The sequence below is a fragment of the Kogia breviceps genome, chromosome 12 (genome assembly GCF_026419965.1).
Source record: "Kogia breviceps isolate mKogBre1 chromosome 12, mKogBre1 haplotype 1, whole genome shotgun sequence".
Classification (NCBI taxonomy): domain Eukaryota; kingdom Metazoa; phylum Chordata; class Mammalia; order Artiodactyla; family Physeteridae; genus Kogia; species Kogia breviceps.
In genome coordinates this window covers 57,255,462-57,271,705 of record NC_081321.1, presented here as the reverse complement: position 1 = coordinate 57,271,705, position 16,244 = coordinate 57,255,462, and the positions used below count along the sequence as shown (strand labels likewise).

The following is a 16,244-nucleotide window of genomic DNA, read 5'->3' as shown; positions in this document are numbered from 1 at the left end:
GGGGACACACTCCCAAGGCCGTACCCTGAGGCTGACACCTGTGCCTCTGCTCTTTTCTCTCAACCTAGGAAGCTTATGAAAATGCAAGAGAGTGAGGGTGACTTTATTTTACAAATACCTCTGAATATATTTTATATTTCAGTGTATATAAAATAGTTTATATTTTAAGCAAATTACATAAAAAACTTTAGTGTTTTATTATTAAAAATAAATGTCTGGGGAATTCCCTGGTGGTCCGGTGGTTAGGAGTCAGCGTGCTCAGTGCCGGGGCCCAGGTTCGATCCCTGGTCAGGGAATTAAGATCCCACCCGCTGCATGGCATGGCCAAAACAATTTTTTTAGTTAAAAAAAAGATAAATTTCTGGTGGTAACACCTCTTAAGTGAAGTGACAGCCTCGGTGTGAGAGGCCACAGAATTTCTTCTGTGGAGGACGTGGTCCTGGGAGACAGGAGGAAGTAACTCGACTTCTGCCACTCGGCCCTTGCGGCCCAGTGAGCAAGCCATCCGTTGCTGTTATTGAAGTATTTGTTGTCCGAGAGCTTGTAGGTAGAAGACTGTGGAAGGGCCCAACATGAAGACATACCCTCTACCTTGCTAACTCCAAGTGTGCCTTGCTGACCAGCAGGACTGGCAAAATTGGCTTCACCTGGAGACTGGTTAGAAATTGAGGATCTCAGGTCTCACTCCATTCTTGCTTCCCCAGAATCTGCATTTTAATAACTCCCCTACTGATTCGTGTACACTTTGAAGTTTGGGAAGCACTGCCCCGAGGAACTGACAAATTACGGATTAGTCTGCACTCAGACATCTCTACCTACTGCCCCCAAATCCCCATATCCCTATCAGCCTTCCATCCAGTATCCAATATAATAATGTGATATAAAGCAAATCAGCTGCAGAGTGAATCTGCAAACCTCGCAAAAGATGCAGGATCTCACAGAATTAATAGACGTGATCTCGGAGAACCACTCAAATCACAACCAAAGCATCGGCAAGTGAGGAAATGGCAGGCTTAGACTCCTTAACAAGCAAAGAGGAAATAAGCTACAAGGATGGTGACATTCCTTCAAAAGAGAATGATTTGAATATCAAAGAATTCTGACAGGCCCCTGAGGAAAAACGATGAGGCTCATGAATATCTTTGTAAAACTGACCCACTTTATGATTGTGCTGAGAAAGTCAAACATATAGTTTTGTTGAAAAACTATGCTCCAAAAAAAAAAAAAAAAAACTCAACACATCACTCAGTCTTCAATCATTCTAAGGAGGAGCCACCTTGTTTTAACTATAACTTAAATGATATTACGTGAGAGAAATGACACTTTCGTAAGTTTTAGTTCCATTTTTCAAGACAAAGTCTAATCAGAACTTGCTGTCACTATTTCTCCTGATGTTTGGTCCTTGTTTGAAGGGCACTTCTGCTAAGTGGACTGTCCCAGGGCCAGTGTTCCTCCAACAAGACTCACTGGACTCCAGTGCTTACTGTTACACAGTCCTTTTTCCTTTTCCCTTATGAGACTTCTTTTTGGTACCTATGACCAGTGTGGGATAACCGATACCTGCTTACTCCACAGCTCAGTGAAGAATTCTTCTTTACTGTCCCGTTTCCCGGTTGGATGTTCCGTGCACTTGTGATACCACAGAAGGGGGTTCGTCCGTGGGGTTAGAGCTCTAGGTTAGGTGTCTGTTCGGGGTTACCTTATCCACCATGAGGAAGTTCTCCAGCGTCTCTCCGTCTTCGCAGGTGACACGGCCAACCTCCCTCACGGCTCTGGGCAGGATCTCCCGCACCTCCTGGGCGATCACCCCTAGACACAGACGCTCCGACAGCTTTCGCCACAAAAAGACCTTTCCGGAGAAAAGCCTCCCAGGCCTACCTCAGAATGGGAACACTGACAGCTACACAGGATGTCTCTGCAAATAGATGCTTATCCCCCCGCAGCATTTGCTTTGATCTATGAGGCATTTAAAAAGCAAAGGAGGAGTTTGGAGCCAAGGACCACTAGAAGATTAAAAGTGGGAGTGTTGTTTTCTCCACTCTTTCTTGAGACTCTGAGCCGAATGTTGGAAGGGGTTAAGTACCTTCAGATCCCTGTACATAGACATGAGACTAGGGCATCGGCTTGATTTTCTTTCTTTTTCTGCAGGAGGGCCCTGCCCTCTAAATGGTCTTTTTTTCTTTAGAATTCCCGGACTGGAGTATGAACATCACTCTGCACTTCTCTGACCTGGACCTGCCTGTCCTGCCACCTTCCCTCTCTATCCTGATGCTGCCCAGTGCTGCCTGTCTTACAGTTTGCGCTGCCATCCGCCCCTCGGCCCTCATCCCATGAGCGAGAGGCCTCCAGTGAAAAGAGACAATGTGTTCAAAATCCTCCACCAGTACCTTAGGGGGCAGGAGTGGGGATGGGGGTGTTGAGGAAAGATGACAGAAATTTTTTTAACTTTTCCTGTTCTGGTGATTATGGCTTTCACCGAGGACAAGTTAGACCGACAGGATGTTGTCAAGTGCCAGAGCATACAGCCTCCAGGTGAAGAGGGAATTAGAACTTTAATAGTTGACAATATAAAATTAAGAACGGAGTTGTGTGTGTACCTGTTTGATGGGCAGTGTTTATTCCCATGGCAGATGCGAACTCAGGCTTGTAGTCATATTCCACGATCCTCATTTGGGCTATTCTTCTCAGCTGTTCATTTGCGTCAACCTAATTTAATTAAAGAAGATCAGATTTCACCCGCTTACATATTTGCTATTCGAATCAAGGCCCAGGGTGACCCAGAGAGTTGAAGAATGTTGGGAATGGGATTGTCCTTTCCTCTTGCCCCAACTATTTTAAGAGAAATTTATGTTTTTCTCCTCCAAGAAGCAAAAGTTTCAAGGTTCATGTCGGTGACTTCCATCCACTGACTTATAAACCGAGCCAGAGGTTATATGGCTAAATTACAGGGCAAAACCTCCCTCATTCACTACTCTGGCCTCACTTCTGTCCACTGAGAGCTGAACCATCCTTCTGAGAATGGGGGTTGATCACCTTGGAGAGGAACAATTTCTGGCCAGGATGGCAAGGTATCGTTTCCAAATGAGCACACAATATAAGCAGCTAACAAATACAGGCCGACCTTGTATTTATAAATTTAAAAGGCAGTGCTTAGTTTAAGTAACAACCTATTAAGAATGGGTATATCGTATATCATTGAATTGCTTATGGACATCTTGCTGGAGAAAATTGTTTCAAGTGGCAGTTTGCTAGCCCGGATTACCCGTCTGCTGGTGCCTCAAAATCGAAGCTACATTCCTACAGATGGCTTCTCCCCCAGACCACCCTGGTCAGCGATGGTGTCCTCCTTGGAGCCAACCACTCTTACAGGTGGTTAAAAGCACTCCCAACTTTCACTGCAAGTTCCTCAAAAGAAATTTCACTGGGTCCCAGCAAAATGATAACAATAAAGACAATATAGTGGCTTTTTCCTAAGGCTAAATGTGCTGATTCAAAGGCTTCCCTTTTGAGTTTTCTCTTTTTAATGAATTCATGGTAATAGCACGATTGATTTTTTTTAACAACCTTATTCCACAAGTAAAAAGTTGGCAGTCCTATGTGGATCCTTCAATTTTCTTTTAGAGAACATAACTGGAATTATGAAACCAGTGGCCTCTTGGCAATTAAAAATATACCGCCTGGACATTCATCCATATGTTGGAGCAACCAGAAATGCTTTTCTGTTGTTTTAAGAAACTCCTGCTTTGGCCCTGAACCCCTCCCTGGACCCACTCTGTCAAGCGAGCAGAAAAGTTCCTCCAATATCATAAAGGTTCTCTTTCCTTCACCAGTTTGGTGGGTTATCTAATGTTGTGACTTTGCTCTTAACTGGACAAATGGACTAACTTTACTTCAGGTACTTGTTGGGGAGTCTAATTTCAAGCTCACTGCTGTTTTGATCATTGCTGTCATCAAAAGCTTGGTTCGGTTCTTTCATTCATTGCTTCATTTGACTAATATTTACCAATCGCCTTCAACATACCAGGCACTACCCTGAGTGTTGGAACTTCAAAATGATTGCCTTTTTAAAGTTCATGGTCTAGACAGGAAAACAGACTCATCCCATAAGATTATATTACAATGTGAGAAATGCAGGGGGATGATGGAGTTATGAACAGAGAATCATGGCAACTCCAAGGAAGCACCTAAAAGATTATCAGGGGACCGTAAAAGAAGGCTTCCCAGAGATGGTGAAGCCCAACTGAGATCTTGGCTTGTTTCAGTTCTCAAACACGCTCTACCCGTTTTACTACAAGGCCCTTGCTCAGGGCATTTCCCTGCCTCAGAGCCTCTTCCCTTCCACTCCTCTACCTCCGCCTCCCCCCATTTAGAACACCTCTTCACCAGAGAAGGATTGCTTGACCTCCAAGACTAGGAAGTTTCCCTCTGCCTTATGTGCTAATGGCACCTGTTCTTTTTCTTCATAGCATTAATCAAAGTCATCACCAGACAACTAGTGAGTCACTTTTATTAACTGTCTTCTTCTACAGAATAAACACCCCATGAGGGCAAGGACATATTTGAGGCCATGATTTTCTGTTCGTCACCACATCACCAGTTTCTAGTACCATTCCTCGCATGTAGTAGGTGCTTAACTAACATTTATAAAATAAATTAATAACTCTAAGATAGGAGTTAGTCAGGGAAAGATGAAGGGTGGGGAAGAGGGTGGAAAGGGTAAGACTAAGATAGGGATGCTGGGCAGAGAGAACACCATAAGCCAAGTCCTGAGGCAGCAAATCCCCTGAATTATGCCTGCACGACCAAGGCAGGGTTTGGCATGACTGGACTGTAAAGATCAAGGTCAGAGCATGGAGGGCCTTGCAGGCCATGCTAGGAAGGAACAGTCACAGTCTCATATTGCCCTGTGCATACACCTGTCACTCTGAGCTCCTTCATTCATTCAACAAATATTTAATGAGTAGCTACTATGTGCCAGATACTATGCCAGGCCCTGGAGATTCAATGAGTTTTTCTTATTTGGGGCTTAAATTTTAATGAAAGTTCCCTTCCTGAGGGTGAGGCCTGTGTTTTGTTTGTCTTAGGACCTGCATAGTGCCTAGCACAGTGTCCGACAGGTAACAGGCACCCAAACTTTGAATGAAGGAAAGAAGGAATGAAAGAATGGAGGTAGTGAAATGGCAGAACAATCCCTGATGCTAACAGAATTGAAGGCAGGGGGTCAGTCAGGAGCCGGCTAGTCTGGCCTTGCACTAGCCAGGCCCTGCCCTGTTCCCCACTCCCTGCACTCTGGGGGTCCCGTGCCCACTTGCCTGCTTCTCATTACCCCCTTGGTTCCTGCATGAGGCCCCAGCAGAGACCAAAGCAGAGGCAGTGTCAGGTCCTTTGCTGCAAGGGGAAAGCAGAGGAGGATGTGCCCCTTCACTCAATTGTCCAGGCTACACAGAGGGAAAATGACCCCTGCTGTCTCAGTTGGATCCTTGACTGCATTTTCCCCAAAGACATATTCCTAGACAAAGCAGTTAGGTTCGCTAGTACTACTACCACTGTATTTCAGACAGATTTCTGGCCAAACGAAATTTTGAGGGCTGGCTTGGGGACCTAAATACCTTCTGTAACAAACTTTTTCTAAGAAAATGCTCTTGTGATTTCTAATGCTGTGTTGTAGACTTTCCAAAGCTAAATATAGACTGCTTGTATTGCATGCTCCCTATGGCCTGTACTCTTGGCCCAGGAAAAACACTTGAGGCGAGGACTGTGCCTCTTTGGAATCCTCTACTAAGAACTGTACAAAGGCCACGACTCAACACCATGCCTTGCTCATCAATGTGTGTTGAGTAAGAGGCTAGTAAGTGAATTTGGGTGTCTAATCTGATCTTGCCCACAGCAGTTTTGGAAAGTTTTGACCATGAATGCAGAGGGCCATCTCTGTCGTGCTGCCTCACACCCAAGGTTTCTATATCTTAACTCAAGCCTTTCACCGCAGAGAAGACATTGCAGTCCGTTCAGGGAGGGAGATCTCATTACCCATGGCCCACAGCCCAGACTATCAGTCTCCCATCAGGAGCAGCTTGAATGGCACTGGCTCACCCTGAACTTCTGCATTTGGCTCATGGCCCTGAGGGGAGACTTTGCATGTTTGACTTTCTTGAGCTCTTCACACATTTGTCTTTAACTAGTATACTGCTGGCGCGCTTGGGAGAAATTACCTTTGAGCATTTCACATTAACTGATCTTTTTTCCCCTGGCTTTTCTTTTTAGCCTTCCCCACAGAATTTGACTGGTGCATTCAATGTTCAACTTCCTTTTTTTTTGCATTGGCATTGCCGTTCTTCACGCCCTTTTGGTTTGCAGCATACCCCTTTCACCCTAATTTTGCTCAGTTTCCATTGTAAAAGCTGCATTTCCTCTCCAGTCTCTCATCACCTCTGTAAACACCAAGTCTGGGTAAGTGAAACTGCTCTTCCCCAAGGCTGACCTGACCTCATTTCGCAGTGCCTCCGTTTCACAGGTTTCAGTCATATCTGCTTTATTGTCTCTGTGTCTTAGATGTGTGTCCAGATGAGCCCCAGAGATCTCCTCCAGGCCTCTCCACGCAGAGTGCTTGTGTGCTTAACATCCGCAAAGCCACCTTCGCTGCCTTGAACGAGGGGACGCAGAGTCAGACACGGCAGCAACGGATGTTCATCCTCCCAACACGGTTTCAGGCAACATGTTTGGCCACTACAGTTGTCTCACAGCAGCTAATTCAGAAGCCAGCTCTGGCTGCCGTGCGTCCTTAATGGGAAATGCCTCCAGTCCTACGCTTGCAATCAGGTCAACGGAAGGTTCACTTCCCAGCACATTTGGAAGAATGGCCTTCTTTTAAAAGTTGGAAAAACTGAGTCAGAGAGAGAGGTGAAGATGAAGTTCACACATCTGTCAGCACCATCATCAACATTACCATCATGTCTCTTGTCTGTAATAAATGGTAAATGGGATAGACAAGATTTCTAGAAACATGTATTTCATAAATGTGGACAAATTATTAAGGACAAATATATTAATGTGAAATAGTTCAATAGATGAATTACATGTAATTTGCATTTTCTGCAAGTAAATAATAGTAATATCTATTTGCTTAGCCTTACACAGCTAAAAAATGTTTCCCATATATGAGCTTAGAAAAGCTCTTAACGTGAGTAAATATGGGCATTCTCTGTTCACAGAATAATAGAGTCATGGAGCGTGTCTGGGCCAAAGTTCCTGGGCGAGTGGGTGCCAGAATCAGGACTAAAACTCTGCCTTCTAACCAGAGACCAGCTCCTCTTTATTCCCTCCTGCTGCTGTGAGCAGGAAGGGCATACAGGAACTTCATGTCGAGAGCTGGATGAAGTGACATTTCACTTCATGGAGAAGTCTTCCTAGAGGGATTTGAGAAGTTCTAGGGAACCTTGTTATTTTGAGACAATATGTTTTCTTCAAACCAAGGAACACCATTTGAGGACGTTTAGTAAATGAAGTTCTGGGGAAAGCCCAGTGGTAGCAGGAGTGGTGGTGGAGGACTTTGCCCACTTGTCATCTTCCATTTACATTTAGATAAGGCCTGGTGGAGAATTGTATAGCCAGTTGCAAGGATAAGCTTGAGTTGGTGTGATCTGAAACGCAGCCAGTTCATCTCTTTCTAAAAGGCAGAGGCACGGTATCTAAGACTGGTATCTTGAAATGTATGTGAGAACCTTCTAGCCCCGAGAGTTCCCATCAGGCTAGGAGGTCATAGCTCTTCTAACATGAACCGCAGCTCCACGATCAGTATAAAAGTCTACAATTACAACCATTCTTTGGAATCCTCTCAGCCAACAAGGACATTCCTTGGCTGGCTTAGAAAAACCAGTGCAGATTTGCACTGGGAAAAGAATGCAGCCTGGAAGAATGGCCAACGATTTACCGATTAAGTCTCCTATTAACTAAGAAAGAATAAGGAAAAGAGGCTTAAAAACCATTCTGCCACCTCGCCTCGAAAATGTTTACAGGAGAAGCAGCGTGGGTGACAAGGTGGGGAGGTGGCAGAAGCACTGAATGGGACACAGAATTGAATGGTGGAGCCAGGAGTGACCTGGCATCGTCAGCGGGACCCCTTGGGTCTTCATAGCCGTTGTGACTTTCCGAGATGATTCAGTACTTATTATCTCAATGGTTTAAAAATTATAAAAGGCTCTGTGGGTCAGGCAGAGAGGCACCATTTCCATCTTATAGATAAAGACACTGAGTTTCGGCGAGGTTAGGCGTTTTATCCAGGCAAGTCCGAAGTGGATGAGCAGCCTCCTGATTTCGAGGCCAGATTTCTGACTGCCACTAGGCGCCTGCCTCACTGCAGAAGGAGAAAGTCTTGACCTGTAACCTGGGGAAACGGGATGGCCCGAGTGAGGCGTGAGGAGGTGCAGTTTCTCTAACTGCTCCTCAGAGAAGGATGCTGAGTGGGGAAAACAATGGCTGGCAGGCCTGGTTCCGGGTTCCTTCTGGGAGGAAGGGGCTGGAGAGGTCCAGGAGAAACACGGGCAGGAACTGCACTGAGACAGCACCTGGAAGCTGAACGGGGAGATGGAAGTTTGGAGATGGAAAGGAAAAGGCAAGCTCCAGCAGTTGACAATGGAAAGGCAACGGCCTGTGGGAAATAACTCAGAGAGACTTCCTGCTTGTGAAGCCAGTGCTATGCTGTCATGGCCCACTGCTCCTGGCAGGTAAGTCCCTTCTCTTGGGTAGGAACTGATTTACAATCTCAGCAGAGATGCCTAACAACTCCAACACTCATAACTGTTAGGCAGCATGTTCGTCTCACACCAACAGGTGACATGGAGGGATGCCTTGTGCCAGGCGTGTCAGGGGCCAGGAGGGCCCCAAACTCCTGACTCGGGAGTCAGAGGAGGTGTCCGAGGCCTGCCCCGTGCTCACCTCCTGGATGTTCTGCTTCGCCCGGCAGTCCGAGGGATGCATAATTGTCCCCATCACTTTCATGTTGCCACAGACAACCAGGGCTTCATCCGGTGCATCTGTGTTTATGCCCACTTGACCGTGACAAACAACAGATTCTGGAACTTGTCCGCGCTGCCATAATGCATCAATGTCATTTTCAAATTGCCCAGGGTTGGAGGCCTGGAGAAAATACATAAATATATTACAATTAAAGTTATAGATGCAGGAATAGATGATCGCTTTATTCCTCAAAGGAAAACAGAATGCTAGCCAAGTCTTTCACGTGAGAATCACATGTTGGATGGGACACTCTGACGTATCCGAATAACCGTGACCCCAGGAGAGCCAGGGAGGTTCTCCGAACTGTTCTGCCCCCCACCAGCAGAAGCTCAGCGTGTCGTGGATTGCAATGTCCAGTCTCTACATGGAATTGAGAATGTGTCCGTTATAGTAGGTGGATGATAAGGAAGAAGAAGAAAACTCAAAATGAGTATTTTTTCAGGGAGAATAATAATAATGATTTAAAACCAGAATATTACATCAGAAAATATTACAAGTTTATTAAAGCTCAGATAATTTCAAAAAAACCCTTGCATTTAGCTAGCCCTTCCATAGTTTCAAAACACCTTCATGTTTATGATTTCATACACAATTGACAAGCAAGTGACAATACAAATATATTTACTACACCTCAGCTATTCCCTAAACACAGATGATTCTGAAAGAAGAACTGTAACAGCTGCATTTGTTGTGTGCTAATCCACACCCCAATTGTATGAGATAGGACCATTATCTTCCTTTTACTGACGCTGAGACTCTGAAAGAATAAACAAATTGCCCAAGGCCACAAAGTTAATAAGTTCTAGAGCTGTGACTATGCTTCCTTTGATTTTTAAATAATGATTCTAACTTTGAGTTTTGTGGTATTGCCTAAAAAAGCCCTTCAAAGAAAATCCAAGTGAATCTATTAGACTAGAGAAAGTTCTGGAGATTTTACTGTTAAATAAATTTTTTTGCCAAAGAATTTTCCACTGTACTGCCTTCTCTCCTCCCCATTTCCCTGTTGTCACTGAATATATTTCCACATATCTGTAAGTTGGGAATCTATGAATCCATCAAAATCCTCCTAACGAAATTAATTTGTGTTTTAAATTATGACCTATCCTTCTCTTACTCTCTTGGTATTATTTGAATGTTTTTACCATAGGCATGTGTTACCAATTTATAAATAATAATTAAAAGAAATCTCAAAGTTTAGATCTACGTTTGGGTTCAGTTAAAAAACTTAGGTGTGTGCAATGTCCTGTTTCATTCCTACCTGTCTGAACCCTGAGCTGCTTGGAAGACTCAACTATTGATACTGGATAGACAAAAGCAGGGAAAGAATATAAAGTAACAACTTTGAACAGTATTTTGTGTGAATTCACTTGAACAAAGAGCTTTTCCACAAGATCCCTAGAGGCTCCTTAGTTGTGAATGGCAAACTGGCTTTGACTCAAATCCTTTTATATCGAGCAATCAACTAAATCCAAAGGTATGCCATATAAAATGTTGATGCATTTTCCTCTGCTCTGAACATAATGAGCCACTTCAAGGAAACAGAATAGGACAGTGATGGATTTTCTTTTTCTTAATGAGCTTTGGGATAATTATTATCCTGTCTGTAAGCTGACAGGACTGGAACGGCAGATATAAGTAGATTCGATTTTGGGGAACAGTTACAACCATCTCACTTGAATTTCATCCAATGAAAACTCAAATCCCTAAAACATGTTCACATCATTTTGGAAAGGGTCACAGATCTACAATGGTTTAAATATAGAGCCCTAAGGAGGAGTCCTCATCAGTAATGGGAAATGTTATTATAAAATGTGTGAACTTATTTCCCTTCTCTGGTATCCAGAATGTTAATGGGTCAAAGCAAACTGAAATGGAATCACAGAGAAACATTCTGGAGTCATGAAGTTGTGTTTAGATGTGGCCCAATAGTGGTTGATTGCTATCAGACATCAGAATGAATTATTAAAGTTTCTAAAATACTTTTATTATTTATCACACAGCCTCATATATTTAGGGAAGACCCGAACATTCTACTCTATGTTGTGACACAAACTACCTGTGTGACTTTGGGACAGTTACTTAACCTTTCTGTACCAGTTTTCTCCCCTGAAGAATAAAGAAAATAGTGTCTTCTTTACCTATCTCACGGGGCTGTGGGAATTAAATGAAATGACGTATGCATGAACACTTTGTAAAAATGAGGATGCAGTCTCAAGTTCATCCTCCACACACTCTGCTGTGCTGAGTAACAACCATTCAACCTACAATCAATGAATCTGCTCTCCTCAGTGACGCATCTGCAGAGCTGCACAATTCCAAGGGAACTCTGTTCACAAAGAATACAATGTAAATGGTGCCCCCTGCAGATGCTTGGAATAGGAAACACTAGTAGTAATTTGAGGCCATTCAAGTTTGGAATGGAAAGATGGAATTTCTTAGCTTTACCATTGTTTGGGCTTCTAAAGAGGAGTCAAAGAGCATAATAGGAAAGCTTGAGCTGAGGAAGGCAGTTCATAAGAAATTCATTCTTGTACCTTTTGAAAAGACTATCGAAAATGGGTCTAGAAATGCTATCTACCCGATGCTAATCTAAGTGTGGTCTACAGGCCAGCAGTATCAGCGTCTCCAGGAAGCTTGTTAGAAATACATATTCTCAGACATCTCCAACCTACTGAATCAAAAATTGTGGAGGTGGGACCCAGGTATCTGTGTTTTCACAAGCTCTCCAGGGTATTCTTATTCTCCATAAAGTTTAAGAAGGACTCCTTTATGTCATATACTACTTCCATGCTACTACTATGAAAGGGGTCATGAGTTACCCCTTCCATAGTTAGTAGACGGTTCTGTTGAATCCCAACTGCAGAGTGAAACAGACATCGCTCCACACACTGATCCCTTTGGGTAAATAAAAATTCAACTGAACTCCAGAAGAGGTGTGCGTGTGTGTGCGTGTGTGTGTGTGTGTGTGTGTGTGTGTGTGTAGCTCTAGTGTGTTGGGAGAGGGAAGGGAGATTTGTGGTCAGAAATGGGCAAGATGGGCTTCCCTGGTGGCGCAGTGGTTGAGAATCCACCTGCCGATGCAGGGGGCACGGGACCGGGAAGATCCCACATGCCGCGGAGCGGCTGGGCCCGTGAACCATGGCCGCTGAGCCTGCGCGTCTGGGGCCTGTGCTCCGCAAAGGGAGAGGCCACAACAGTGAGAGGCCCGCGTACCAAAAAAAAAAAAAAGAAAAAGAAATGGGCAAGAGCCAGTGAAAACTGAGATGGCACCTGAAATGGCTCTGCTCTCCCCCCACATCTTGCCATCCTTGCAACTGCATCGCTTCCCTTGTCTCTCCTGGCCCTTGGTGTTGGTTTCCCACCTTCATGACCCTGCGGTTGCACAGCAATAAAGGAAGACTTTTGGGGGATGTGCCCATTTCTATTATTCTGGAAAATAACTGGAATAATTTATTAGTGTTCAAAACTAGGAAACTCTGGTGTGTCTTTGAAAGGCAGACAAAAATAATCATCCCTCCTGCTTGCAACACTTCAAACCAGGTTTAATTATGTGTTTTAGAAGAAAAGTAGAGCTGAAGGGGAGCCTAGTCATTAACAAGGAGAATCTGAAGGAATCTTGCTGGGGAATGCTCCCCAAAACAAAGACCTGGGAAATAAATCTGTTCTTTGGAGTAAATTTTAATTTCCATTAAATTGGTCAGTTTACATTATGGGACCAAAATATATTTCCAAAGCTGTTTTGATTGACAACCCGGATGAATAATTGCTGGGTCCTGCCCACCATTCTCTCTCCAAGGAGAATCCTGACCAGCCTGGTCTCCTGAACCCCTCCTGGAGCCCTGAAATTCATCTACTCCAGCCTTCATACAATCGCCCTTATGTTAATTTCTGCTATGGGGAGAAATGACCCTTAGGTCTCAAAATGAATCTGGATCTGCTGAATGCAATTTGCAGGCCTCCATGTAATGTGGTCAGGTGTTGTAATGTCTTAATTGTCACATTTTTCTTCCTTCATTTTAGAACTCAAACTAACAGAGCCAGACCATGACCCAAGAGGGCACATCTAGCTTTTTTATAGAATGTAGACTGGTCTGTCCTCTGCTCAATCCATGATACATATACCTGTTTAGTGCTCAAGAATCTCAGGGGCAAGAAGTGTGCTCTGGGGACATTTCTAAAACTCACTGATTCAACCAATAATGCCATTTCTTCAATTCAGTTTTTCTCTTGGTTGGTTTAAACATTATGTGATTAAACAAATTCAAAAGTCTGCATTCATTTTCATTCAGCGTTTTGGGGTTAGAATGAAATAATAGCAATAAGATACTTCCAGTTTGAGGGGAAGATATTATTACTATCATTTTTTCCTCATTGTTGTTAAGGTAACCCTTGTGTTACCCAGCACACATATAGAATAGGGTATTCCCTTTAACCGAAAATTATGGCTGGAAGAAAGCCACTGAATCTGGAATACAATCATTTTAAAAAAATAAAAACGTAGTGAATAATATAACATCAAATCTATACTAATTTATTTATTTTTTAGTATTCATACTTAACATAAATTGCAGAAACTTTCAACTTCTCAAAGTCATCATTATGAGTGAAATTATTGTGCTTTAGATACGAGAACGTGCCCATTAACAGAGAGTTCCGGTAATAGAATGTCCAGGGGTGTGGCCCCTCTCACGATGCTGCTGTGTAGACTCGCATGGCAGCCAAAGTATAGCTTTGCAGGGGCTGTCAGCAGGAAATGGAGAAACCTCAACACCAGGTAAATTATTTAAAGTATGCAGGAGACTAGCAGACCGCCTGACTCAAGCATGAATTCCACAGCTCAGAGAGGCACTTTCATGATATCCAATCTACCCTAACTCTGAAAAGAAAGGCATTGTCTGTCTTTATTCCTTCCTGTGAGGAATCAGAAAAAGTAAGCAACCTAGGTTTCCAGACTTGACTTAAATTGGATTTGTTAGCACAGTGAAGCAATCCCAGATTACGTCAGGTAAGGCGTCAAAGACCCCTCTGACCCCTTCTGAGGGAAGGGCAGGAACCTCTGCCCTTGGCTCATGACCAAAGGAGGGGACCCCACCTGCCTTTGCCCCAAAGGAGGCTGTTTTGCCACAGCTTAGATCAGGCCCCATAAAACCATAGCCCAGGGCATGCATGCTGGCAGGCACATAGCCGGCCCTCACCATCAGTGTTTTAGCTCATTTCCATCATTACTTTACTTCCATTGAAACTCTGAGATGCAGTGTCAAGAGTTCCACTAATAGCTGCCTTCTTTTCTATTGACTAGAAGAATTACACGGAGGGTCCTTTGTTTCAGAATAGCTCAGGGCAAGCAAGGGAAGACTCACTTCCCCAGGTGGGCAGATCTTGTCCCCAGGCCGAAGTTTGACAGCCATGTAAGTGGCACGCTCCCTACTGGAGTGCGCCTGTCCCCCTGTGCCACTTCAAAGATCCATAACAAAGCAGTCCCTCCCAGGGCTGCCAGGCCTGTGGTTACCTGTTACCTCATGCCCCTGGCATTCTCTGTGCTGGCCGGCCTGGCCCCTCACAGATGCAGCTACAGCTGCCAACAGCTTCATGTTTCTGTGGCTGCCAAGACTCCCGTCCACAGCTGTGACCAATCATTCATTCAGCAAAACGTGCTGAGCCATTACTATGTGCTGCGCAGTGGCCCAGATGTCCCTGGGGTCACCAGTCACTTTGGGGCATGGAATGCCTTCCTACCTCTTTCCCTACCCTTGGGCTTTGGGGTCAGAGGAACCGGGTTATAACCTGGGCTCCATCATTTATCAGCTTTGTGCTCATGGATGACTTTCTCTTCCTCCTAAGCCTTAGCTCCTCTGGGTATAAGGAATGTAATGTAAAAATGAAACAATGTAAAATGATGTCATATAGAAATTATTTAGCCCAGTGCCTAGAACATACTGTAAAAACTTTCTCAACTGCAGCACTGCTGACGTTTGGGGAGGGATAACTCTTTGTTGTGGGGACTGTCCTGTGCATCATAAGGTGTTGAGCAGCATCCCTGGCCTTTATCCACTAGATGCCAGTAGCACCCCCAGCTGTGACAACCAAAAATGTTTGCAGACATTGCCAAATGACCCTTGGGAGACAAAAGTTCTGGTTGGGAACCACTGAGTAAAAACTAAAAATAACAGTATCTGCTATTGCTATCATTATCTTTGTCATCATTGGCAACTGAGAAACTGCATACTTCATGCATTCCACTGACTATGCAAAGTCTACTTACAGGTGAAAAAGCATGTGGGATCCAGAAAAGTCAAAGAACTGAGCTTACCCTTACAATGATCCGTTCAGAGACGTGAGCAGACAACAGGTAGAACTGGTCTTGGTTAGCAGCATACAGTCCGACCACCAACATGAAGTATCTAGTTCAGAAATAGCAGACCAATGCCAACACATCAGGAAACAGAGACATAATTTGTGCAGTCGAATGCCACCCAACAGTTAATCAATGGTGAATTTACCCAGATGGGTTCGCGTATTTAAAGATTTTCTCTTCTGCTCTAAGTTGCCCCTCCTGCGAAACCAGAGAGGAGTTGATTCACTCGCTGTTGTTCTGGGTCTGCCCTTTGCCTGGCTTGAGGGATGTGTGAGCTGTTTTGCAGGTCCAAAGCAGCCTTCACTGAGCAGACATCCTGCTGGGGGCCTGGGTTCAGCCCATCTGCGCTGGCCTGGTGCAGACCTCACCCTGGTGCATTCCTGGGCCCTCAACACAGCACTGCTCCCGCACACTTGCACAACAAAAAGCCACCTTCCAGGTCCCCTTGTCCAGAGCCATCCAAGCCACACATCCAAGGCCATAATGGACGGTGACCCAGCAGGGCTTGCCCAGCCACACAGGCTCCTTCCGCCCTGATCTGCTCTTGGCCATGGAAACTGCACCTTTCACATCCTCTGGCCATGACTTTAGTCAAAGACCAGAACCCTCCCTTCTGATGGTTATCAAGGCAACCTTCCTCACTGTGATTTTAATTGCTTCTTCATGTGTACCATTGATGAGACATTTTTAAGATTAGACTATTTCTTTTTGTTTTTTTTATAAAGCATGATGCATTTAAAAAAAATTTGTCAGAGTATAGTTGATTTACAATGTTGTGTTAGTTTCAGGTGTAAGGCAAAGTGAATCAGTTCTACATATACATATGTCCACTCTTTTTTAGATTCTTTTCCCATATAGGTCATTACAGCATACTGAG

At 44.3% G+C, this 16,244-nt stretch overlaps 1 protein-coding gene across 1 annotated transcript in view; it reads right to left on the bottom strand.

Moving 5' to 3' along the window:
- Positions 1–16,244, bottom strand: part of MYRFL (myelin regulatory factor like) — a 120,983-nt gene that overhangs the window by 37,205 nt on the left and 67,534 nt on the right. The window contains exons 11-14 of the mRNA XM_059080214.2: positions 15,323–15,413; positions 8,932–9,132; positions 2,598–2,706; positions 1,700–1,809 (exon numbers count right to left, since the gene is read on the bottom strand). Coding sequence (XP_058936197.1) covers positions 1,700–1,809; positions 2,598–2,706; positions 8,932–9,132; positions 15,323–15,413 — 511 coding nt within the window. The remainder of the gene's footprint in view (positions 1–1,699; positions 1,810–2,597; positions 2,707–8,931; positions 9,133–15,322; positions 15,414–16,244) is intronic.